The sequence below is a fragment of the Panthera onca genome, chromosome E2 (genome assembly GCF_046562875.1).
Source record: "Panthera onca isolate mPanOnc1 chromosome E2, mPanOnc1 haplotype 2, whole genome shotgun sequence".
Classification (NCBI taxonomy): Eukaryota; Metazoa; Chordata; class Mammalia; order Carnivora; family Felidae; genus Panthera; species Panthera onca.
In genome coordinates this window covers 15,539,505-15,563,197 of record NC_138353.1, presented here as the reverse complement: position 1 = coordinate 15,563,197, position 23,693 = coordinate 15,539,505, and the positions used below count along the sequence as shown (strand labels likewise).

Genomic DNA, 23,693 nt, shown 5'->3' with positions numbered 1-23,693 from the left:
GTTCAGTGTAAGGTGGGTGCGAGCCCAGTACCTGCTGCCGGAGTGAAAATGCACGTGCTCTGTATCCCCACAAATCTCGGGGGTCTTGGCATGGGGAGGCCTTTCCTCTAAGTGTGACCCAGTTGACCATCGTCCCGTGGTGCCTCCAGCCCGGCACAGACTTCATGCTCACCCACTCTCTGAACAGCTGTGGTGGGAAAGCAGGGATAGTTTGGGGGACAAAAAGGGAACTGCATATATTATACTGGTTCATTTATTGATTCCACAAACCAGACGCTGCTGGCCCCAAAAGTTTCATGTGCCCCGCCCCCGCCACCACCACCACAAGTCACGGGTAGTGTCGGGCTGAACATTACTTGGGTCCAGGACTTTGGGAGGGAGGGGCACAGATGGGGCCCAGAAGAGGATGTGAAAAGTGAAGGCACGGCGGTCTCCTGAGGGAGGTAAGGGCAGGCGTGGTTTAAAGGCAACGCACAGCCCACTGCCTGGGTTTGAGCCCCAGCTTTGCTGCTGCTGAGCACGGTGGCGACCGGTCCGCCTCTGCTGCCTCAGTCTGCTCATCTGTAAATAAAGTCGGATGATATTCCTACTGCAAAGTGGTTGTTAGCGTTAATGAATTTACGTAGGCTCACGGCACTTGTGTCATCATGGGGTGCCTGGGTGGCTCAAGTCAGTTAAGCGTCTAACTTCAGCTTAGGTCATGATCTCACAGTTCACGAGTTCAAGCCCTGCGTTGGGCTCTGTGCTGACAGCTCAGAGCCTGGAGCCTGCTTCAGAATCTGCATCTCCCTCTCTCTCTCTGCCCTTCCCCCATTCACGCTCTGTCTCTCTCTCTCAAAAATAAAACATTTAAAAAATTGTTTTAAAAAAATGAGTGGCACCATTTATAGCACCTGCATATTCCTGAGGGCATTTGGGTTTTCAACCTCAGACTCAGGGTCCAGGAAGAGAACCTAAGGGCCTTTATCAGCTGTCTTCTCCAAGTCTCCACAGGGGCCCCAGGGGGTCTCACAGCTGCCTGTGGGGGGAGGGGGGCCTCATTCCCTGGGTTTCCTGAGCAGTGGGCTCTTTTTTTGATGGGGTGCAAGGGGAGTGTGGGGGCCATGTCCCAGGAGGAATGCAGGGAGAGGTGCCAGGGCCACCTCCTCTCCACCCCGTCCCCCCGCCCCCAAGGTCCAGGCATCCTAGGGCCAGGATCACTGGTTCTGTGGGAAGCAGCTGAGAAGCTCCAAGCCTCTCCCTGGAGACCCAGATGCCAGCAGATGTGTGGAAGGCAGAGCTGTCCAGACACTGGTTCCCAGCTGTGGGCTTATGAGAGGGGCTGGGGCAGCCAAAGCCCCCTCCCCAGTGGCCACTCCATTTACCCCCAAGATCAAGCCCTGCATTGAGCTTTGAGCTGACAGCTTGGAGCCTGCTTGGGATTCTCTCTCTCCCTCTCTGCCTCTCTCCCACTCACTCCCACACTCTCTTTCTCTCTCTCTCAGATAAATAAACCTCAAAAAAATAAAAATGCAGGTGCTCAGGTTGGGACCTGGGAATCAGAGCTTTAACAGCCATGTGATTTCTTTTCTCTCCTCGGTATACATGGTATTCTGTCTTCTCTTTCTGCTTTTGAAATTTCACAGAGCTTCTCAAAACTACAGTGCAAATGAATCCCCGTGTACTTCTCACCCAACTTCAACCCCATCCTCTTTTGGCCACTTTTTTCATACCATTTGTTTGTTGATGAAACCAGGTCATTTATGCTGAATTTGGGTGGTTACTCTGTCACGCTGCCATTTAACTTGTTTCTGTCCCTTGCATTTTGTATAAACTGGTCACTAGTCTACAGGCTTGCTCAGCATCAGGATGAGATTTTGTTGTTAGTGTCAATTTGGTTTGGTTTTTTTGGTTGGAGCCCATCCTAAGTGTGTGATCTAACAAAAGTGATTGGGAGTGTCACGGAGGTCTGGGTGGGAGGTGTGCTGGGAAAGGTGGTTGGTCGGTGGGGCGGGGGAGCAGAGGGAGGAGGCACTGGAAGCCCTGCTGACTCCTCTCCCCTCTCCCGTCTCTGCCCGGCAGTGCAAAGAGCTGTCTCACTCTTCTCCCTCAACGACCCAGCTCTGAGCCCGGAGGTCCCACCTGCACACAGTCCTGTCCACAGCCACCTGAGCCTGGAGAGGGGGCCCCCAACCCCCAGGACCACCCCTACCATGAGGTGAGGTTTCCCTGGGAACACCTGGTGGCCCAGCAACTCGGATCCCTGAGGGTGGCCGGCCTGCCCCGTGAAGGAGGGGGACACCAGGCGGATGAGAGACAGCAGCTGCTTGCCCATCCCCCACGCCCCCTCGGCACAGCCAGGGGAGCGTCTCCCCTGAGGGACTTGGGAGTAACCCACACACTGGAACCCAGAGGTGACCTTGTCCGGGTTAGCCTGGTCCTCGTGGGTGGAGACAACGCAGCGTCATCCATATGGTCAGTCGACCTCCAACTTCAAAAAACCTCTAAGTGGTGCCCCCCACTGCATCCTCACCCGCCCCGGTCCCTTCCTCCCTGCCTTTGATCCCCCCCCACCCCCCCCCGTCTGCCCCTGGGTCTCCTCCGCACGTTCCAGAATTCTGAGGATGGCCACCTGATAGTTACTGTTCGCCTCTCCCCTGGCACGGCCCGCTGGGCCAGCTGTGGAAGCGCTGATGGAGGCCCTACCCGCGTGAGGCTTCCCGGGGAGAGAAGAGGACATGGGTCATCGCACATTTAGTGCAACAGACTTGACCGCACTAGGTTGGCAAAAAACACAAGGCAGGCTCACACCAGAGGTGCGCTGTACTTTATGGGCAAATTAAGTAATTTTCGAGGGAAATTTTGACTCTCCTGGGTTTTGGTGTTTTGTTTTTGTTTTTGACTCTTCTTCACACCCCTCTTTTCACTGGCTTTAGAACTCAACCTCCACCAGAGATGTGGCCCGACTGTAATCACAGGAACTCGGCACTTACAAATGTGCCAATACAGTGAGGGCGGGAACAGGCTGGGTGTGGAAAGGGCAGGACTGTGGGCTCTGGGCGAGCTCCTGGATTCCCTCCGCCCCTGAGCTGACCCTCTCCCACCTGCCCTGCAGCTGCAGGCCCCCAGGAGCCAAGACTGTGGTGGAAAGAAAGGGCAGGAGGGCTCAGTGTCTCTCCTCTCCGCTGCGGCAGCACACCCTGCCCCGCCCCCCACAGTGCCTAGTGGAGCCCCCACAGGGAGGGGCTGCCCCTCTCCTCCTCAGGGGCCGGGCAGGCCAGGGCTGGGTTCCAGGGTGCAGGGTCCCCTTCTGCCCAGCGGGTAATGACGGGGTGACCTCCCAGATTACACTGGGCGCGGAGCTCTGTTAGATCGAGACTGTGCACAGCGCAGGGCAGGCTCTCTGTCACGGGGGCGCCGTCATCGTCTGTCAGTGTCCTCCATTCCCGTCCCCGAGGGCAGGCCCCCATGTTCAGTGTCCCGTGGCAGACACCGTGCCCAGGTCTGCGAGGTACTCCGTGGATGTGTCTGTGAGGTGGGTTCTGGTTTTGCTCTGTGTGAGGCGCTCACACCTAAAGCACACGCGTGGTTCAGGCCCCGCGGGGGAGGCACACGTCAGGGCGGGCACATGCACAGCCATCCACAGGCTGCCACAGCCCTCCGTCCACATCCACAGATGTACTGTCTTTGGGTAAAGCACAGCAGGGAGGAGGGCTGGCTCTTTTCTGGCTTCCCCCAGAGCCTCCCTCCAGGCATCCCTCAGGACCCCAGCAAGGAAAGGACTCTCCAGAACTTCGGGGACAGGAGTGTCCCGTACCCCCTGTTCCTCCGGAGCCCTCCCTGGGGGCTGGTGGGCCTTGGGTCTCACCCTGCCCCTTGTCTTTCCAGCGAGGAGCCTCCCCTGGATCTGACAGGCAAGGTGTACCAGCTGGAGGTGATGCTGAAGCAGCTGCACACCGACCTCCAGAAGGTAAGGCCGCCAGGCGGCCAGCCCTCGTGGCGCACCCCCCCGTTCCGCCCCCCAGACACTCAGGTGTGGGGCGTGGGCAGCGAGGCTGCGGCACCTGTCCCCACCCGACCCCTTCCACGCTGGGAGAGCACCCAGCTTTGAGTGTCATCCTGAGTAAAGAGTAGAAGGTGACCGTGCCAAAGGCTGGGAAACACATGGAGGAAACCTGCCTACAGTCTCGGAGGAAGAACACATTGGCCCCAGCCTTTTTGGGGGGCAGGGGGATGATATTTATCAAACAATGTAACTGTCTGCCTTGTTGATCTAGCAGTTCCACTTGTGGGAGTTTGTCCAGCAGAATTTCAAGCATAGGTACAGAGATCCATGAGCAAGGATGCTCATTGCTGCTCTGTTTGCAATAAAAAAAATTGGAGCCGGTGCAGCTGTCCCTCCACGGGAGAACGGTTATATAAAGGACAGGACACCCATGCAGTGGAATATTCTGCAGCCAATTAAAATAATAGCAGGAATCTGTGTATTTACTCACATACAAAAGAAGTCCAGTAACTTAAGTAAAAACTGAGCAAGCTACAGAACTATTTCCTAGAACATTGTCATACTTTAAAAAAAAAAAAAAATTAACATCCACAGGGCAGAGGGTTATCTAGAAGGCAGCGTTCCAAATTGTTCATTATACGTACCTCCAGGGTGTAGAAGAATGAGGAGAGAAATAAGGGCAGAGAACTTCCACTTGTTGCTTTATATACTTTCGGGCAAAAAACCAAAAAGGTGGCAGAGTGTAATGTGGAAGCCTCAAGCACAGGAATCATAGGGGCCCAGGTTCAAATCCGACCCCACCATCTAATACTGCCTGAGCTTGGACAAGTCAGCGGCCTTCAGATGTGACATGTCCTGGAAGGGCGTCTCTGAAAGGCCAAGGGAGCCTGTATGGCGGGCAGCCTGCGCCCGCATCCCAAGCTCCCCACTTTCCGTTAGGAGAGGCTGGGTTTCCTCTCTCAGGAAACTGAGGCTAACAGTCCCCGAGTCCTTAGATGGCCATGAGGGTAAAACGGGGTGGTGGTAACTACAGTGAGGTCTGTTGGAAGAGTTGAGGAAATGGGTCCAGAGAGATGAGGCAGTCTGCCCACGGTTACGAAGCCGCCGAGAAGCAGAGCTGGGGCTTGAACCCCTGGCCGCCTGGCTCAGGAGGCCTCGTCTGTGCCCACCCGCTGACGCTGGCCCCACTCCACAGGAGAAGCAGGACAAGGCCGTGCTGCAGTCGGAGGTGGCCAGCTTACGCCAGAACAACCAGCGCCTGCAGGAGGAGTCACAGGCCGCCAGCGAGCAACTGCGCAAGTTCGCGGAGATCTTCTGCAGGGAGAAGAAGGAGCTCTGAGGCGGCGAGCCGCCCCCACCCCTGCCCGGGCCAGCCGCGGGCTCCCGCTCTCCTGTCTCCCTTGGCTCGCTCCCAGTTGCGGGTATGACCACGATAACCCAGCCAGGGCCCCACCGCCCTCCTCGTGGACACGGAAACCCTGGATGGCCGCAGGCCCCGCCCCGGGCTGTGAGCTGTGGTCTGCTCAAGGTCCTCCTGCCCCACAAGATGACATGGTCTCAGGCCTCCCTCTGAACTGCCCATCTCTGGTCCCTGGGGACTGGACCGTGCCCACACCGCACCCAGGAGGCCCATCTAGCCTCTTCCTAGGACCAAGCCATCAGAAGCTGTAGGAAGGGGAGAGGGAGGGCAGGTGTGTGTCTCCAAACCCCGCAGCTCCAGGAGTCCACAAACCAGGTTTCTTCACCACGTGCAACAGAGTTTGGGCTTGTGGGGCCAAGCCCCCTGCATGAAAAACCAGTGTGAAACTGGCCCGTGCTTCCCCTCGGCCCCAGAGAGATGAAGGCCTGTGTGGAAACTGGCCAGGGGTCTCAGTCCCAGTGCACTAGCTCCAAATGGCACGGACAGTATCCCCTCCCAACCTCGCTCTTCCAAAAAGCAGCCAGGAGCACTTTGTTAGAGTTTCACTTCTTTCTTGGGACCCTGGATGGAGAGAGGACACCCCCAGCATCCAAAGTCAACTTCTTTGAGGGGAAACTCTATTTGCACACTCGGGACTGTTTATACCGTCTTTTTTCTATCCGCCCCTCGACCGCCAAAGGCCACAGCGCCCAGGCCATGCCACCTTCCAGCTACTGCCCTGGCCCCAGGCAGCGAAGCCCTGTCTCTCCTCCCCAGGCCCCGCCAGCTCCGACCGCACAGCCAGGGCCTCTTCCGGGCACCAGGAGGGGCTCCACGCAGCCCTCCGGTCAGGGCTGGAGAGAAAACAGCCTGCAACTCCTCTCTGGTTCTGTTTTCCCTTCGCAAGCGGACGCCCGGACACCCTCACTGTGCTTCCCGGGGAGTGCTTTGCTGTGTGAACCCCCCCCATGAGACGCTGGTTCTCTAAAGGCAATAAGGGGCAGCTTGCCAGGCAGCCGAGCCAGAGTGGTACTACGCTGTTCACCCAGGAAACAGAGTTTCTTTTTTTCCTTTAAAAACAAAAAAATATATATATATATATATTTATTTTTTCATGTAGAGTTGCGCCAGAACAAGTCTGTATGGCCACAATCTGTGGATTCCCCCAACCTCAAGCTGAGGATCAAGGTGTGTCCCCCGTGGACTGGGACTCAGTGGGAGGACTCAGAGGGATAAAGTCAGGGTGGGCAGGTGGGTGGCCTTTCCCATTTTGGGAGGCCCCAGGCAGGGGGAGCTGGCCCGGCTCCGAGCAGCACCCTCTGGGCTGGAAGCCAGCAGCAGGTCGTCCAGCCTTTGTCCAGAGACACCCCGCCCCCTGCTTTCTCTTTGAGGCCAGAAACCTCAGGGCAGGGGGCTCCGGAACTGCACAGGACACAGAGAGGTGCCGGGCTGGACAGGGAGGTGCCACACTGGGCCGGCCGGCTGGGGCAAGAGAAAAGGGCGCTCCTGTCTCCCTGTGATCAACCTCTGACCCCAGCCACACCGCAGTCCCTCGAGAAGCCCTCAGCTGCCATCTCCTATCCCTCACCTGTGGTGTGAGATGAGGGCTTCAAGGTGGGACCTGCTTGGTCCTCAGTCCTGGCCAACTACTGTGATATCTCTGCCCCTCTTCCCCACCCCTTTTTGGAAGGGTTCTCCGGGACCTCCCCACCGCCTTTTCCTCAGACCCTAACCTGGAGGCTGCCCCCCTCTTTTTTTTTAAGTTCTCCTCATCTCTTCAGATCATTTGAATCATTTTGGGGACCTAATCATGTACATTGACAAGTGTAAATTATGATTTTTGGTTTTGTTTTCTGTTATTTTTTAAGGATCTCTGCAAAACAAATCTATTTAATTTGAGGTTAGTGTTCAATCTGAAGGCTTGAAGATAGCAGGGTTTTTTTTTCATATGCTGATTTCATTTGGATTTTTTATTCTTTATTGTCTTTTTTTTTTTTTTTTTTTTTTTTTTTTCCTATCCCTGTCTTGAGATTTTTCTGGCATGTTTCTGGAGGTTTCAAAGGAAATAAATGTTTCATAGAAATGGCTTGTGTGTTCACTAGCTGGGCAGCTGCCTGGAGTCACTGATGGGAGGGTGTGGTCCAGCGTCAGCCTCCTTCCCCATCCCCCTGGTCCCAAACGCCATCTCTCTCCCTCTCTCTCTCTCTGTCTCTCTCTCCCTCTGTCTCTCCCTTTGTCTCTCTGTCTCTGTCTCTCTCTCTCTCACGCACAAACACACACGCACACACACACCCTTCCCTAAGAACCAGCCTTGAAACCCAAATGACAGGAATCCAACACTGAGAATGTAAAAAGTCCTTAAGTTAAAAAGGGAGCTTCTACTGAAGAAGTCATATACTGGAGGCCAGAAAGCCAGACCTAGCCCACGGAGTTGCGCTGGTTTTAGATTTAGTGGTCAAACTTTTAAAAATCTGGAGGTTGGCCATAAAGCCGGATTTCCAGCTTGGTAAATCTGCCCTTTGAAAGCGAACTCAGAAAGAACCAAGGGGCCCCTGTCTCCTTTGGCTGCGGTCTCCCCAGGCCACACCCTCCCGGTGCTGGCTTATTTGCATGTCCCCGCCCCCATCGGTGGGAGTAGGCCTCCCGCTGCCAGTCAACTGGTTGGTGGTTTCGGGTGCAAATCAGCCCCTGCTTCCAGGCCAAGGGGAGCACAGTGAGGTGGGGGTGTCCCATGACCTCACCCCTGGGTCAGGCCTCCCTCTAGGGGCTCTCCTAGCTGGGGAGAGGCCTTAAACTCCTGTCCTGGATCTGCATCTGCCCTGGTGAAACACTTGCGGTTTGACCTGGGGATCAGGGTCCAACCGATTTTCTGAATCTCAGAATTCCACGTGAAAATCCAAGGTCTGGACTCTTGTGGGAAGTCCGGATCTGAGAAGCGGCCCAGCCTCTCGACAGGGCTGGCCAGGTGGCTAGATCTTCCTGACCCACCCCACCTACTTACCTGTCATGGAGTGTTCCATCTCTGAGCTAAAACCTGATGCTCCTCTGACTCAGCCTCTCCCCTCCCCCCCCCAAAAAAACATCTTTTTCCAAAACGGGTATATATCCTTTTTCCAGAGGAGGTGGACCAGCTATTTCCACATCTAAAAATTCTAGAGTGTTCCAGACACTCTCCCAGTCTCCGCCCTTCTTGAGGCCCCATCTCCTCCCCATTCGGCCCTCCCCCAACCGGCATGGGAACCATGGAACAAGCTGTTCTCACATTCTCTCCTGGAGCCTGTGACACACACCAACGTCCAACGCCCCGCAACTCGCACCCACACTGTGCCCTGCTGGTCCCTTCCCCATCTTGATCTTGCCCCAGTTTCCAACTTCCTCGGCCATCCCACGAGTGCCCTCTTGCACCCTCCTCCCCATCTCTCTCCCTCCCATCACCCCTGGCTCTCTTCCCCAGCCAACCTCTGAATCCTTTATACCTTTGGCTCTCTCCCCGTTTCTCTATTGTCCCCCAAAATTCTTTGTCCTTATCTCCCACGAAGTCTCATCTCTGTGTCATTGTCCTGAGACTTGGCCTGTCCCTGGATCCTGACTGTATCTCTCTAACCCCAAATGTGCCTCCCTCTTATTCTTTGGCCTCTCTCCTAATTTATGTGCCCTGGTTCTCTACTTCCCCTCACCGAATCTCTCCCGCTTCCCTAAATCACCGGCTCCTTCCTCCTTCTGTCTCTCCCTGATGTCTCCCTCTCCCACTGAATCTCCATCTCTCTTCTGTTCTCCCCCCTCCCGTCACTCCTGTGGCTCACTCATCTACCTCTCTCTCCAGATCTATTTCTTCCCTCTCCTGCTCTTTTTCTGATTCTCTATAAATGTGTGGCTCTGTGTCTCTCTCCTGATCTTTCAGTGTCCTGGTTCTCTCCTCATCCCACCTCGCCCAAATCTGCCTCCCGCCCAACCTCGTGTGCGTGTCATTCTCTCCTTGGTCCTTTCCCCTCCGCTCTTTGCCCCACATCCGGATGGGGGACCCCAGGTGAGGCGCTCTGGGGACCCAGAGGAGGTGCTCTGGGCACCCCCACCGCCTACCATAGCCCGGGAGGGGCGGCCTCTTCATCTTTCCATCCCTTCCCCCAGGCCCCAGCTCCCGCCTCCCCCCTCGCTGCTGCTCACTGCAGCTGCAGCAGTCCGTTGCCAGGGCAACCACAGCTGGCTGGGCGGGAGCCCCCTCCACCCCATCCCCCCTCTCCTTTCCCAGCGAGGCTGGGAGGAGCTGGGACAAAGCCAGAGAAAGGCGGGGTGCAGGGGGGAGATGGAGGGAGATGGAGGTCGGGCCGGCTCCAGCTGTTAACCTTGGTCAAGTCTCCCCCTAGGAGGCCCCCTCTCCCCTTCTTGGTGGTGCCCCAGTCCAGCCTGGAGAACGAGGCAGTTGTGGGCAGAGGGGTCAGGCCCAGTTTAATACACAGAACAAGTTAATTCACAGCAGAGGCAGGCAATAAAGGAGACTCGTTTACAAGGGAGGGGGCATGCCTGGATTGGGGGAGACCCCCCCAAACCCACCACCTCCCCCCACTTGCAGTCTCAATTTCCCTTTTTTTTAACCCGAACAACAAACACACACAACCACAAGAAACAACCACACCCCCTCGCTACCCCCAAAATGGCCAGCGAGGGTGGCAGGGGGCAGCCCGGCCTGGCCGGTGGGGAACTGGAGCAGGGGAAGGGGGAAAAACTAGTCCGTTGTAGAGTCTGTGCTTCTCATTCCAGCAGGCGCTGGGCAGGGGCCCGCCTTGCCCGCCTTGCCCCCCCAGCCGACGCCCACCAGCCAGGGCAGGCAGCAGGCACAGAGCGGGCAGGGTGGGGCTCTCAGGGAGGGAGCAGGAACGGAGTTCAAAACCATGGTTCACGTCATGCAGTATCCACGGTGGGCACCAAGAGGGGGCGAGGGTGGACACCACACCCACCTGCCCTGGGCACGAAGGGGGACGGTGCCCACACTGGGTGAGGAGGTGGGACAGCTGCAACTCCAGAAACTGGGGGGTGGGGCTGGTAGGCAGGAAGCTGGCATAGACCGGTGCCCAGTGGATGCGCTCGGCAGCACCCCCTCCACCCAGCCAGGCCTTATAGGACTCTTTGTATATATTAATTTCTTTTTTCTTTCTTTTTTTTTTTTTTTTTTTAACTTTTTGACTTTTTCTTTAGAAAAACGCTGTGTCCGTGCCCCGGGCTGGCATCTACCACCCCTCATGCCCGCCCAGAGGCGGGGTATGGCTTTGAGGGGAGCAGAAGCCCCCGGTGCCCATTCGCCAAGGGATGGGGAAGGAGGGAGGAAGGGAGAGGGGCCCTGCTGGGCCCACCAACCCACAGGGCAAACATTCCACCTGCACAGAGGGAAGGGGGTGGCCCCGCCCCCTCTCAGGCTTCCCCTGTCCCCCTCCACTGTGGGGCACTGAGGGCGGAGAGAGCGTGGAGGAGCTCCGAGAGGCAGATAGGTAAGCACCACCCCAGAGGTCCGGGTGAGCCAGAGCCAGGCCTAGGTGAGGGTGATGTAGGCAGAGGCCTTCTCTTTCAGGTGCCGAAGACAGAGGTGACAACTCCAGCTCCCTGTGGGGTTGGCCAGAGGACAGGGATTTAGGCCCGGGTCCCCAAGAGGCTGACCCAACCTCCCAGCCAGCAGACACGGTCTTTGGTCTTCAGCCGGAAGACAGCTTTCCGACCCACCCGCCCCCGTGTCATGCCCACCTCTTCTCTCACCTTCCGGGGGCTCCGCCATGGGGGGGCTCAGGCAGTACATGTGGTAACCCCGATCGCAGTCGTCACAAAACAGCAGCTGGTCCTGGGGGGTGAGACCCGCCCAGCTGGCACCCTGGGGGCACGGGCACCAGAAACCGGGGTGGGGGGCTGGGGCAGGGGTAGGTCAAAGGGGCCGGGGAAGGCGGTCCCTCCCACGAGAAAGGGCTCCGAGACGGGCTTCGCATCACGGAATCTTTGCGAAACCCTGCTTGGCCAAGCAAAACACCCCTGTGGTCGGCCGGTTTGCAATTCGCAGTCTGGGTTTTATAGATTCTGTGGAACACTTCAAACGCCACCGAGATGGTCTGACACCAGCTCTGGAAGCAATGGACGTTGGGTTCAGTTCCCAGCTCTACTAATTTCCTAGACGTGACCTCGGGCACGTCATTTCCCCTCTCTGAGCTCAGCGTCTTCTCTGCGGAGTGGGAACGAGAGCACCTACCTCGGAGGGTGGTTGGGAGGAGTCAGAGAGATGAGGAGCACTAAGTGCCGGGCTCAGTTAATGGACACTAAGCAATAATAATAATACAGGTTACTAGTGTTCACCAGGGAGGGGCTCCAGGGAAAGGCTTTAGGCCCGACTGGCAGAGGCGGAGGTGCCGGACGGGAGGCCACCTGGGGGCATGTCCCAGGGGAGGCGGGCGGGCACTCACGTCGTTCTCCGAGGTGCCGCACAGGCTGCAGGACTTGCACTCGATGCACTGCCAGCGGTAGGTCCGCACGGCCGCCGTCATGTTCACCGTAAACTGTAAACATGAGGGGTGTCCTGGGGGCCAAGGGGCAGGGATGCAGTTAGGGCTCACCACGCCCCCGGTGTTGACTGACCCCCCCCCCCCCCCCGGGGAGGAGACGGCTCGGCCCCCACCCCTGGGTCCTAGGGCCGGAGGAGCTCCCGTGGCCCACAGCCCGACCCCGCCCCGCGCACGGTGCCCAGCGACCGTACCGCAAGCAGCGCTGCCGCGACCGTGGCCACCAGTCTCCTACCAGCCACCATGGTAACCACATTCTGCTCCCCAGAATACCATGGCAACCGCATTCCATTACCCGCAGTGCTGTGGCAACCACTTTCTACCACCCACAACACCCGGGCCGCCACATTCTGTTAGCCGCTGTGCTGAGGCAGCCACATTCCATTACCCACAGCAGAGTGGCCGACAGGTTCCGTTAACCACAGTAACGCGGCAGCCACGTCCTCCCAGCCACGGCGCCATGGCAACCGCCTTCCACAGTGGGGTCCCCACGCTCTGGGTTCCCTGTGACCCAACGCCCGTCCCCCAGGACGGGCGGGCGACCGAAGTGTTCCCGGCGGTACCGCGCGACGCCGATCCCACAGCCGTCGCACTACCCCAGTGCGGAGACCCCCTCAGCCGCCACCCGGTGCCACAGGTTACGTTCCACGCTACCCCGTTGCCGTGACAACCCTATCGCACTCCCCGTGATACCATGACAACCACAATTCATTACCCACCGTGCTGAGGCAACCACAGTCTATTACCTACAAGCCCACCCTGGGAAACCACATCCCACTAACCGCAACTCCATGGCAAGCGCCCTCGGTTATCCACAGTGCCCGGGCAACGGCCATCCATTACTCACTATCACGGTTCCCTACCCACAATGCCTTGGCAACCACCTTTCACTGCCCCTCGTGCCATGCTAAGCACGTGCTACGACCGGCAACGCCGTGATGACCGCATCCCATTATTCCCAGAGCCTCTCTGACCACCCCTCCCCCTCCCAGTTTCCCAAGGTCCTCAGCAGTTGAGTCCACTCCACCAGCTCTGGATGCCCCCAGCCCCAGGCCGCACTTCTCCGCCTCCCAGCCTCCAGATCGGGACTCCTGGCGTCCCCTCCACCCGGGCCCCCAGCAACCTCAGGTGAGGGTATCACCTGATCGCCCACAGTCAGCACAGGAGATGAGGTCCTCGGGACACCCCGTCTTCTTGGAGCCACCCAGGCAGAAGTCACAGTAGCCGTTGGGGATGACAGTGCCATCGGGCGCCTTCTTGGCTGAAAGACAGCAGGCGGGGGGTTGACGTAGGCGGGCGGGGGCACCTAGTCAAAGGCTGCTGCACAAGTAGGGGCAGAGGGAGGCGTCCCTACCTGTGTGTTTCCTCTGTGCCTCAGGGACCCAGGCCAATTCTTTGTAAAACTCTGGGGTTGGGGGGACAGAGAGAGGGGCTCTCACCATAGGCAAGGCTCCACCCTGCCCCCCAGCCTCAGCCCCGGGGTGGACCCCTTTATCCAGGCATGGGGGAGGTAAGGAGAGAGAGTAGCTACCCCAAGTTGTGGCCGCGGCAGAACAGGGATGGGAGCCCAAATAATTCTCATCAGGAGCCCCGAACTCTTTGAGGACAACTCACTCTTTATTAGGCAAAACTGGCAAATAACAGCTTTAGGAAGAGCCCCCCTGCTTCCCCTTTCTACCACACAACCAGTGCCAACTAAGCCCCGACTAGATAAAAACTGGGGGTACCACTGGCCAAGATCTGATATGCAAACAGACGGATGTTCACAAGAAAAATTCTGAACACAGAGGTGCCCAGTGCGTGGTGAGGACGGGGTGAAGAGACCGCCCTCTCCCACCAAGAGGTGGGCGCGAAGACAGTTTCTCCGCTGGCGGAGCCTCTCCCGAGCCCTCTCCCATCCCTCGGCTGTCAGGGCTGCCACGAGATTGGCACGGGCAGGCGCCAAGGGCTCCCAGGCCACAGACCCTGCCCCTCAGCCAAAGCTTAGCAAAAAAGGGAGAACGGGAGGCAGAGAGGGAGGGGAGTCATCTATCACCCCCCTCCCCAAGCTCTAATTGAAACAATAAATCAGACCCAGAAATATTACGCCCGGCCGGGAGCGAGGGAGAGATGGTTGGTTGCCATGGCAACCCCAGAGCCAGCATCCCCATGGTCGGTGGGGGGAGGGGACCGCTGAGCTGGAGATTTTCCAGAAATGTCTAATGTGCCCCCTCCCTCCCAGGCTCCTCAGCCCCCACTCCCGGGGCCCCTCACTACCCCACAGCCCGCCTGCCTGCTCACGTTTATGGTTGTTTTTCCGGTGGAAGGGCAGGGCGTGGCGCTCGGCGTTCTCCTCCCCCTCCTCCTCAGCCAGGTGGGTGTGGGTGTAGTGGTAGCTGAGCCCTGGCCGGTTCTTATACCGTTTCCCACAGACTGGAGAGCGAGCAGGGAGGGCCGGTCAGCCCTCCCAGCCCATGCGGCCTCCACCCTGGCCTCGGGGATCACACCTCCCCCCTCTGCCAGAGGCCTGAGCATCCCCTCCCGCCGGGCTCTAGAACAGGAGGGAGGGGGCCAGCAGGGGAGAGGTCCCTAGGCCCCACTCTCTCTTTCCCCCTCTTCAGAAGGACTCACTATCACAGACATACGGCTTGTCTCGGTCCTCCAGGGATGCGGTGTCCTGGCGTTTCCGGAGACCCCCGATGCCATATGCCTGGGGGGAGAGGCGGGATGAGGGGCCAAGAAGGGAGGCAACTGAAAGCGTTTTCATCACTGGAGCCTGAAAGGTGAACCGCAGCTCTGCCACTTCCTGACTATGGGCCTCGAGTAACCCCCTTGACCTCTCAGAGGCTTCCTCATGGGTGTGAAGGCGGCTCCGACCCACTATACAATCTCTGTTTTGCCAATGGGTTCATATATCTGAGCCTCAGCGTCCTCTTCTGTGCGATGGGCATAAAATCCTCTACCCCTTCAGGCTGCTTTGGGAATTAGGTGAGGCCAAACCGGGTTAGGGTCTGACCACGATAAACGCTCAGTGTATGGGATCCGTCACTGAGGAGAGAGGTGAGGGAGAAAGATTTGGGGGTGATACCTTTCCTTTAGCCCTGTTCTTCCTCCTGGGAATGTCATCCTCCAAGTCTTCCACCTCGAGATCATGTGGAAACTCCAGCAGCTGCTGTTTCTGGACACCAGAAGGGAGACTGAGGTCAAGAAAATGGGGGATGCTGTCCTTCTCTGTGGGAGTTGCGGACACAGCTGGAGACTGGGGGCGCAGGGCAAGCAGGGAGGTCTTCCGAACAGAGATGAGGTGTGGAAGGATGCGACTCAGGAGGCCCAGAGGCCCTAGGGAACCAGGGGAGATCGGAGAGCGGGAACAGGGTGCGCCAGGGCAGGTGGCGGGGGTGACAAGGCGGCCGGGGCCCCTGAGGGGTGGTCCCACCTGGCAGTCCATAATGGTCTCCTCCTCCTTCAACTCAATCTTCTTCTCCCCTGTCTCAGCACACAGCAGCGCCTCAAGGACAGGCCCTTCGGGGAGGCCACCCTCCTTCTTCAGGGGTGCCTCACAATCTGGGGACAAGGCCATGGTGGGAGGTCAAGTGGGGAAGTTGTCCCTGGAGGATTTCTCAAACTGCCCAGGTTGGGGAGCCATGCCCTTTGATTCAGGAAAGAGGTGTCCCCACACTCGACCAGCAACAGACTCAAAGATTCAATCACGCATACTGGGAAGGAGGCCGAGACCTGGGAAAGACACGGCCAGGCCCTCGGATCCGCTCAGACACACTCAGACGGAGACACGCCAGACCCTCCCTCACTTACACCTGGATGCACGTGGAGAAACACAGATTCTCAAACAGGGTACACATGGGAGATACAGACGGATCATCTGGAGACAGCCAGACACACAAAGGAGGAGATACACCCAGACACTCAGATACACCCAGTCACGTAGAGGAAACATATCCGAACCCTGGGATACACCCAGAGACAATCAGAAAGAGACACTAAATCGTCAGCTATACCCAGATCCACGTAAGGAACACCCAGCCAGACCCTACCAGACATGTGGACACACACAGGGGAGATCCAGACAGACACATCTGGAGAGAATTACTCAGATGGACACACACGGACGTACACAGGGGAGCCACACACGGCGCCTCTGAGGCAATCGACACACCCAGAAAGACAGGCAGATGGACACTCCATGGCGCCTTGATCGGCTTAGGTCAGCAGGCTCTGCTCTGGTGGCAGGGTACCCGCTTGGGATTCCGGCTTTCTCTCCGCCCCTCCCCAGCCCGTGTGGGCACTCTCTAGATAAACAAACAGACAAACAAACTTAAAAAAAAAACCCACACAGATGGACACTTCAGTATACCCGGACCCACACAGAGGACGAGGGAAGAGAAAGAGCCAGTGACTCTAATAGTGCTGGTCACATTCAAGAAGCGATAAGGCCAGACGGTCTGGTTGGACCAGCACACGTGGGCAGAGATACACCTGACATAGCAGATACTAGGGGAAGAGATTCTCCCAGACATTCCAAAGCATCCAGACACTCAAAAGAAGAGACACCAGACACCCCGATGCACTCAGACACACCCAGAAACCGCCGGACCCTCTGGGAGACCAGACACACACGAGATGAAACAAACCCGCTAATGTCCTTGGAAACACCTAGAAAGAGACACAGATACTTACATCCACTCCACTACCGACGCAAAGGCTTACCACCAGACACTCTCACACACGCACACACACTCAGGCGCCCACAGGAAGAAAGACAGCCGCACAGCAGCACATCCCAGTTCACCGGGGAGGAGCCACCTAGGCACCTAACAGATAGCACCGGGCCCCGGAATACACCTGGGCCCCAGTAGGAGAAGACACGTCCAAGTCCAAAGCAGTCACTCAGGGAAAACCGGAGAATGTCTGGACTACAGCCAGACACACACCTGCAGACACTCGCTAGAAAGGAAATAAAGGCAAATGCTCAGAACCACACAGGCGTCGTCACCACACACGGATCAGCGTTTGCCCCGGGCCCGGCTGGGGCCACCCCGGGGCACAGGATGGAGCTCCACCCACCGATCTTGTACTCGCAGGGCCGGAGTCTGGGGTCCTCCAGGATGTTAAGTCTCCGTTTCTTTCTCCAACAGCGCGCGGGGTACGTGTAGATCTGTCCCGGGGCCAGACCTGCAGGTGAGGAGGGCGGTGAGGACCGAGAACGCCGCCGCCGCAAAGCCGCTGCCCCGCCCCGCCCCACCCCGCCCCTGCCCTCCCAGCGGGTACCAGGGCCGCGGTGGGTCTTTTCCATCCAGATGTAGCAGTTGTTCTGGGCCACGCCGGTCTGCGAGTCGAGGAAGGGCAGGCGCAGGCTGCGCTCAGCGCACAGGCGCGCGTTGTAGCTGCGGCAGTGCTCAATGGCCTCGCGGTAGAAGTCCTCGCCTAGGCTGTGAGGGCGATCGAGCGGGCGAGTGGCTGTCACCAAGGGCAGGAGCGCCGGGTCGTCCAGCACCCCTCCCTCAACGCGCCGCTCGGGAATGGGTGATCCGACTCCTCCAGTCTCTCCCCTCCTGTGGCTCCTGGACTCAGGAGCCCCCAACCTGAGACCCAAGCAGGCCCGGAGCCAACCGGTAGATACACACACATAATGTAGAAACAGACAAAAATACACCAAGACCCAACCATACGTGCACATATCAAAATACACAACACAAACAAATCACACAGGATTCACACACAAAGAGAGACATAGCCCAAAACTCACAAAGGAGAAACAGACAAATCTCACATACGTGCACACACAAATATCTACTGAAAAAAAACACAAACATCGCAGATACATAGTGTGGGACAGGCACAACACACATATATCCACGCACAAATACACATCACATATCCAAAGACACACAACATAAACAAAGCACCCACACAAAGACACACAACATGCAAACAGATCACAGACACCACACTTCACACACACACTCATGCAACCAAAGACACACACATACACAAATGTTAGAAGCAATGTTAAAACAAACTACCCACATGTGCACCTACACACATATCTAAAGACACAACACAAACAAATCACACACGCACACACACACAATGTCCAGGCACACTATACAAAGAAATCGCACAGATTCACACAGGACACACACGTACACACAATCATAAAGATACACGATATAGAAACCAACATCTAAAACACCACATATCCAAACACAAAGATATACACGTATACAATATAGAAACAGGCAAATCCACCCATATTCACACAAAAATGTACACATAAATACACGCACAACTACAAATCCAGACACAGAACACAAATGATGCGGCTTCAAAGGACATGTACATACACTCAAAGACCCAAATATCCCAAGATACCTGGTAGACTGAAAGATATTAAACACATATCCACACACATATCCAAAAACACACACAAAAAAACAAAAAAAATAACAGTACAAACAAGTGACACACACTCCACACGCCAAGACAAAGGTAGTGTGGGCTTCACTTAAGTTTACCAAGGCTCCCGCACCTCCAGGCCATTTCACTCTCTCCCCAACCCCGGGGGTCGCCGGGCGGGACATGACCCCCTTCCCCGAAAAGGACCCGAAGAGGACTCCGAGCTCCCCACACCCTCCGCTCGTCCAGGAGCAGCGCATCGGACACCGTTCTTGCCAGAGACCCATGATCGCACACATTCGCACCCCCGCGCAGCACGGCCCACGGTGACAGCCCCCCAGACACCCCTTCGGCCCCACCCCCGGCCGCCACACACACACGCCCGCGCAGACCCGCCCGCGCGCCCTCCCCCACCTCCCGCCGGCCCGCAGCACCTCAGGGGGCCGGGGATGACCGTGGCCATCTTGCTCCCCGGGTCCTGCCCCCAGCAGGTCCCCGCCGGGTCGGTCCTCCCAGCGCTCGGGCGGGCGCTGAGGCCGCCCATCCATTCATTCCCGCGGGGCGGGAGCACCGGGACCACAGCCAATCACGACGGCGGGGCGGGCCCGCCCGGGCCATGCTGGGAGTCGTAGTCCCGGGCCCGGGGACCTGCGGGACCCCGCGGGGAAGCGGGTGCAGAGGTGGGGCCCAGGGAGCGCGCAGTCACTCACACACGTTCGCCCAGACGCACGTCTAGTCTCCCGGGCGGACACTCACACATGCACACCTGGACTCGCACACACCCACATACGGCAGTTTACACACACATTCACACGTATACTCACAGCCTCCCACGTAGACTCACGCACACTTCACTCCCACACCTTTACAGACTCACGTACATTTACACTCACACAAACACTTCAATGCCCTGAGACTTAGAGATACCTAAGAGGTGCCCATACAGACGTCCACCGGCTAAGCCTGCGCTTGGCTCACTGACACCTCCCCCTCCCCCCCTCCCCCCTCCCCCCTCCCCAGTCCCTCCCAGCTCCAGAGAACCCTATCTAGTCCCTCCAGGGCTGTCACTCTCACAGTGACCCCGCCCTGCTCTATCCCTTCCTTCCGCGGGCTAGACCGCACAGTGCTACTTTGCAGCGGGAGCCACACCTTGTGGATTCAAATCCTGGCTCTGCCATTTGGTGGCCATGTGGCCTTGGGCAAATGACTTAACCTTTCTGGGCCTCGGTTTCCTCACGTGTAAAATGAGGATGACACCTCATTGGATTGTCGTAAGGATTAAATGAGTACATATGTGTAAAGTGTTTTTAAAAGGTACCTGGCAGGTAGTAAGTGTTCAGTAAAACTTCACTCATTCCACAAAGAGGATTTGATATGTAGTTAAGGTGTAAAATAGCCAACCCTTCTAGAAAGAATAATACCCTGGGGCGCCTGGGTGGCTCAGTCGATTGAGCGTCCGGGCTGCCGCTGGGGTCAAGATCTCACAGTTTGTGGGTTGGAGCCCCACGTGTTGGGCTTTGCGCTGATAGCACAGAGCCCGCTTCCACGCTGTCTCCCTCTCTGCCCCTTCCCCTGCTCACACGCGGGCACGTGCGTGCACGCTCTCTCATAAAAATAAATAAGCTTTAAAAAAAAGAAGAAGATGGAGGAGGGAGAGGAGGAGGAGGAGGAAGAGAAGAAGAGGAATGCCTGGTACATAAAAGATGCTCAGTATTTGTTGAACGAGTAAATATACTGAGTACCCATGATGTGTCAGACACAGTTCTAAGTACTTGATTCACTGGTGCAATTCTCATAATGACCCTCTGGGGTGATGCTATTTTTACCCCCCATTTTCCAGATGAGGAATCTGAGCCCCTGGTGGCTCTTTGAAGGTGGGACTAAGGGAGGGACTCACTCACCTAGATATCTGTACCCAAGTGCGTTTTTACTTCCTTCTTTTTCCCACTGTCACTCACACAGACTGTACCCTAAGCGATCCCCAGATAGTGAGCTGACCCACCAAGCTGCACCAACACTCACCTGGACCCCCCCCCGTCCAAAGTTTGTGTTCAAGTTTGAGCCCCTGCGTGGATTAAAAACGCCCACAAATGTCCTTGTCCACCAGGGGGCTCTCCGGCAGACAGACTGCATAATAGCCTTCACCTCTTTTGTCACTTGATGCCCCTACCTACCCTCTGGTGAGAGACACCCCCAAGGTCTTCCATACTTATCACTTCTACACACACACACACACACACACACACACACACACACACCTCTAGTGTCTCAGACCCCTCCCACAAACCACAAACCCTCCCCCATCTCCCCCAGATAAGGCCTTGACCTTCCCCCTTCCCTACCCGCAACAGGACAGAGTAGGTCTCTGCTTCATATCTGGTTGAGAGTAGGTGGCAAGGAGAGTAAGTCGGGATGCTTACCTGGAATGGTACCCACATTTTCACTCTGGTCTTCAGGCCCCTCCCCTGGTTACCCCGTATCTCATCCAGAGTAAGCCCTCCCCCTCTGCCCAGCAGCTCAGCTCAGAGAATGCCCTTGCCACCTTCCTCTCTCACCTCCCACCACCCACACATGCTTACACTTGCTCCCCACACCTCCAGCCTCAGACACCCCAGCTCACTCCTGCCCCACCCCAGAACCCTTGCATCCATTTGATCGGTTTGGAGGCTGAGTGTAGAAAACTCCATCACCTCCCCGGAAGCCCTTGTTCACCAGCACGATTGAGCCCCCCACCCCCCACCAGACCCAGGCTGAAACTTGCCTCCCTTTCCCTACCGCTAGTAACCCTCACAGATCCCCCTCCCACACTTGAACTCCCCTGCCCAAGCAGGGGAGTTCCACCCCCTACCCCCACCCCTGCAGACGCCTTAGAAGATGAGAGCAAAGAAGGGCACTGGCACCCGCACCCTAACGTTGCCCAGGCCCCCGCAATGCCCTATGTGGGAACTGGACCGCAAGAGAAATCAATATTGATGCTACGACTACTAATCACTACATTTAGTCAGGGTCAGGCTCTGTACTAAGTGCTTTGCAAAGATCACAAGCCCCATGGGATAATAGGCTCTGTTAGGAGTCCCCAGTACACAGATGGTAACACTGAGGCTCTGGAGGAGGGGGAGAAGGGAGGGGGAGAATTAGGGCTCAAGATGAGGTTTGAAACCAGGTAGTCAGAATACCCAGCCTCGCACTCCTCCAGCCTCCCACTCCCAAGGGGATTTGGCTCCCATTCTTTCAGAAGCCAGTGTCTGCCCTCAACCCCAGGACCTGTCTGAAGAGGAGAGCAAAGAAGGGCAAAGCAGGGCGCTGGCACACCCACCCCAACGCTTCCTCTGACCTCCTCCAAGAGGTCCGGCCAGGGTCAGAGGGAGGAGGCCAGAATGCCTGTAGATCCACCAACCTGCACAGGAACCCTGTCCCAGCCAGCTCGAGGGTGTTCCTCGTGGGGCACACCTCCGTCTGTGTGTTAAGACAGAGTGAGGGAAGCAGAAGGGTGTCACCGTCACACACCTCCTCACACTGACCCCGGCTCCGCACACGCCCTGCAAGCTCTCCTGCTCACCGCAAAGCCACACGTGTAGGCGCGTGCCTATTAACCTCCGCCCCACTCCTCTCCCAACAGACCCCGCCAGAAACCAGAAACAACTGGGGGCCTAGGGTCCAGCCTTCAGGCCCGGCCTTTAGGAGGCCGGGGGGCGCTCCCGGCCCCTTCCCCCTCCCCACCCCCCAACACGCGCTGCTCAAGGTCAAGGCGGCGAGAGCAAGAGGTTGGGGGAAGGGGGGGAGGTCGCCACAGTCCCTTTGTGCGGCGCCGCGGGCGTTCGCCCTCCGCCTTCTCCACCCCCACCCCCACCCCCCCCCACCCCCGGGCAGGGGCGGAGGGGGAGGGGAGTGCCGCGCTCGCCAGCCGGGGAGGGAGGGCGGGAACGGCCGCGCGCCTGTCACTCTGAGCCCGCTGTCACCGCCGGAGGAAAGGGGGTGGGGAGCGCTGGGACCCGGGAGTCCAGGATCCCGAAGAGGGAGCGAGAGAGAGAGATGGAAAGAGAGAGAAAAGAGGTGGCTAAGAGAGGAGAGGGATGGGACAGAGCTAGGCTTGAACCCGGGCGTCCAGGTTCCCAGCCACCGGGCCCAGGAGGAAGCTAACGCTCGGAGGAGGGACGCGGACAGGGAGAAAGGGAGGGAATCCCCCGAGATTGAGGGTGCTGCCAGCATCCTCTCCCGAAGCATCCGGTCCCAGATGCTCTGGTTAGATGTGTATGGGCGGGGAAAGGGAGGAATCCCACGGTCTAAACTGACCTGGGCGTCGGAGCTTCTAGGTCCCGAAGACCCGGGGAGGAAAAAAGGGAGCCAGCAGGGATCCGACCGGGAACCCCGACGTCTCAGCTCCCACCCTGCGGCCACGCGGGCCGAGGTCCCCGGAGAAGGAGAGAGGAAAGAGAAAGGTGCTCTGCTGAGGGGGAAGGAGGGTGGTGAAGACCCCGGAGGCTGAGGTCTGGACTTGGGCGTTCGTACTCCCAGCCCTATGCCCCCCGGCGCCCCCGGAGACACGGAGAAGGAGAGATGGAGGAGGAGGAGAGGGAAGCCCCTACCCCCACTCTGGGTGGGGAAACGGCCTCCGCCACCCCCCAACCCGCGCCACATTCCTTCACTGACAGCGACAAAGAAGAGACGCCCCCGCGACCCTGAAGGGGCTCCCGCCCCCAACCCCAAGGGGCAACAAGGGGCGGCAGGTCCCCCAGCGGTGGGGGGGACGAGCTGGAGGGCCCCCATTAAACTACCTTCCGCGCGCTGCGTCCCCCTCCCCAAGAGGCGGGGGAAGGGCCAGGGGTGGGGGGCGGGATGGAGGGACGTGAACGGCGGGGACACTCACGACTTGAGCGGGTTCTGAATGGCGGTGGCCATGGCCCGCTCGGCTGGGCCGCCTCCGGCCCGGGGCGCTGCTGCCGCCGCGCGCGGGCCCAGCCCGGCCTGCGCCGCCCGCTCTGCCGCCCAGCGCGCTACGATTTCATTCATTCTTGGGGCTGCGGCGCGAGCTGAGCGGGGCGGGCCGGGGGCGGGGCTCGGCCAATCCCCGCACCTCCCGGCGCACGACGGGACGTGGAGTCTAGGGGCGCACAGCGGCGCCCGAGGGCGCCCCTGACCGGACTACACGTCCCAGGGGGCGCCGGGAGGACCACACGCCCATTGGCTGCTGGGGATACAGGGCGGGGCTGGGCTCGTCCCAGAGCATCTTTTCCGCCTCCCTGGGGGTGCTCCATTCCCACCTCGGGCTCTCCATCCACCAGGAACCGCGGGCGCGGGAGCAGGTGGCCCCTGGCTTCTGGGTCTCCCCAGGGTATGTGGATGACCCAAGGATCTGTTGTGTGTTCTTGTCTATGCCTGCTTG

General features: G+C 58.1%; 2 protein-coding genes across 21 annotated transcripts in view; one reads left to right on the top strand and one right to left on the bottom strand.

The window, feature by feature from the left end:
- Positions 1-7,467, top strand: part of SIPA1L3 (signal induced proliferation associated 1 like 3) — a 236,991-nt gene extending 229,524 nt beyond the window's left edge. For all 11 annotated transcript variants that reach the window (XM_060650967.3, XM_060650956.3, XM_060650963.3 and 8 more), the window contains 3 exons: positions 2,062-2,197; positions 3,868-3,949; positions 5,181-7,467. In XM_060650967.3, the coding sequence (XP_060506950.3) occupies positions 2,062-2,197; positions 3,868-3,949; positions 5,181-5,324 (362 nt within the window). In that variant the 3' untranslated portion in view covers positions 5,325-7,467. The remainder of the gene's footprint in view (positions 1-2,061; positions 2,198-3,867; positions 3,950-5,180) is intronic.
- Positions 7,468-9,811: 2,344 nt separating this feature from the next.
- Positions 9,812-23,384, bottom strand: DPF1 (double PHD fingers 1). 10 transcript variants are annotated; one of them, XM_078438468.2, is made up of 12 exons: positions 23,178-23,380; positions 17,183-17,343; positions 16,979-17,086; positions 15,333-15,460; positions 14,985-15,074; positions 14,528-14,606; positions 14,198-14,329; positions 13,272-13,322; positions 13,059-13,178; positions 11,822-11,934; positions 11,118-11,241; positions 9,812-10,979 (listed from the first exon to the last, which is right to left on the bottom strand). In XM_078438468.2, exons 1-12 carry the CDS (start codon positions 23,318-23,320, stop codon positions 10,909-10,911), a joined length of 1,320 nt encoding a protein of 439 aa, XP_078294594.1. In that variant the 5' UTR covers positions 23,321-23,380; the 3' UTR covers positions 9,812-10,908. The 10 variants fall into 10 exon arrangements, with proteins under 10 accessions (XP_078294594.1, XP_078294595.1, XP_078294596.1 ...); XM_078438469.2 differs by having other exon boundaries at positions 11,130-11,241; positions 23,178-23,371; XM_078438470.2 differs by having other exon boundaries at positions 11,118-11,211; positions 23,178-23,371.
- Between the last annotated feature and the right edge of the window lie 309 nt (positions 23,385-23,693).

Bases quoted from the DNA above. Each gene is read 5' to 3' on its own strand.
- DPF1 (XM_078438468.2), bottom strand. From the start codon at position 23,320: ATGAATGAAATCGTAGCGCGCTGGGCGGCAGAGCGGGCGGCGCAGGCC. The intron at 17,087-17,182 runs GTACCCGCTGGG...CCTCACCTGCAG, and splicing joins AAAGACCCACCGCGGCCCTG to GTCTGGCCCCGGGACAGATC. The intron at 13,323-14,197 runs GTGAGCAGGCAG...CCCCAACCCCAG, and splicing joins CCGGAAAAACAACCATAAAC to AGTTTTACAAAGAATTGGCC.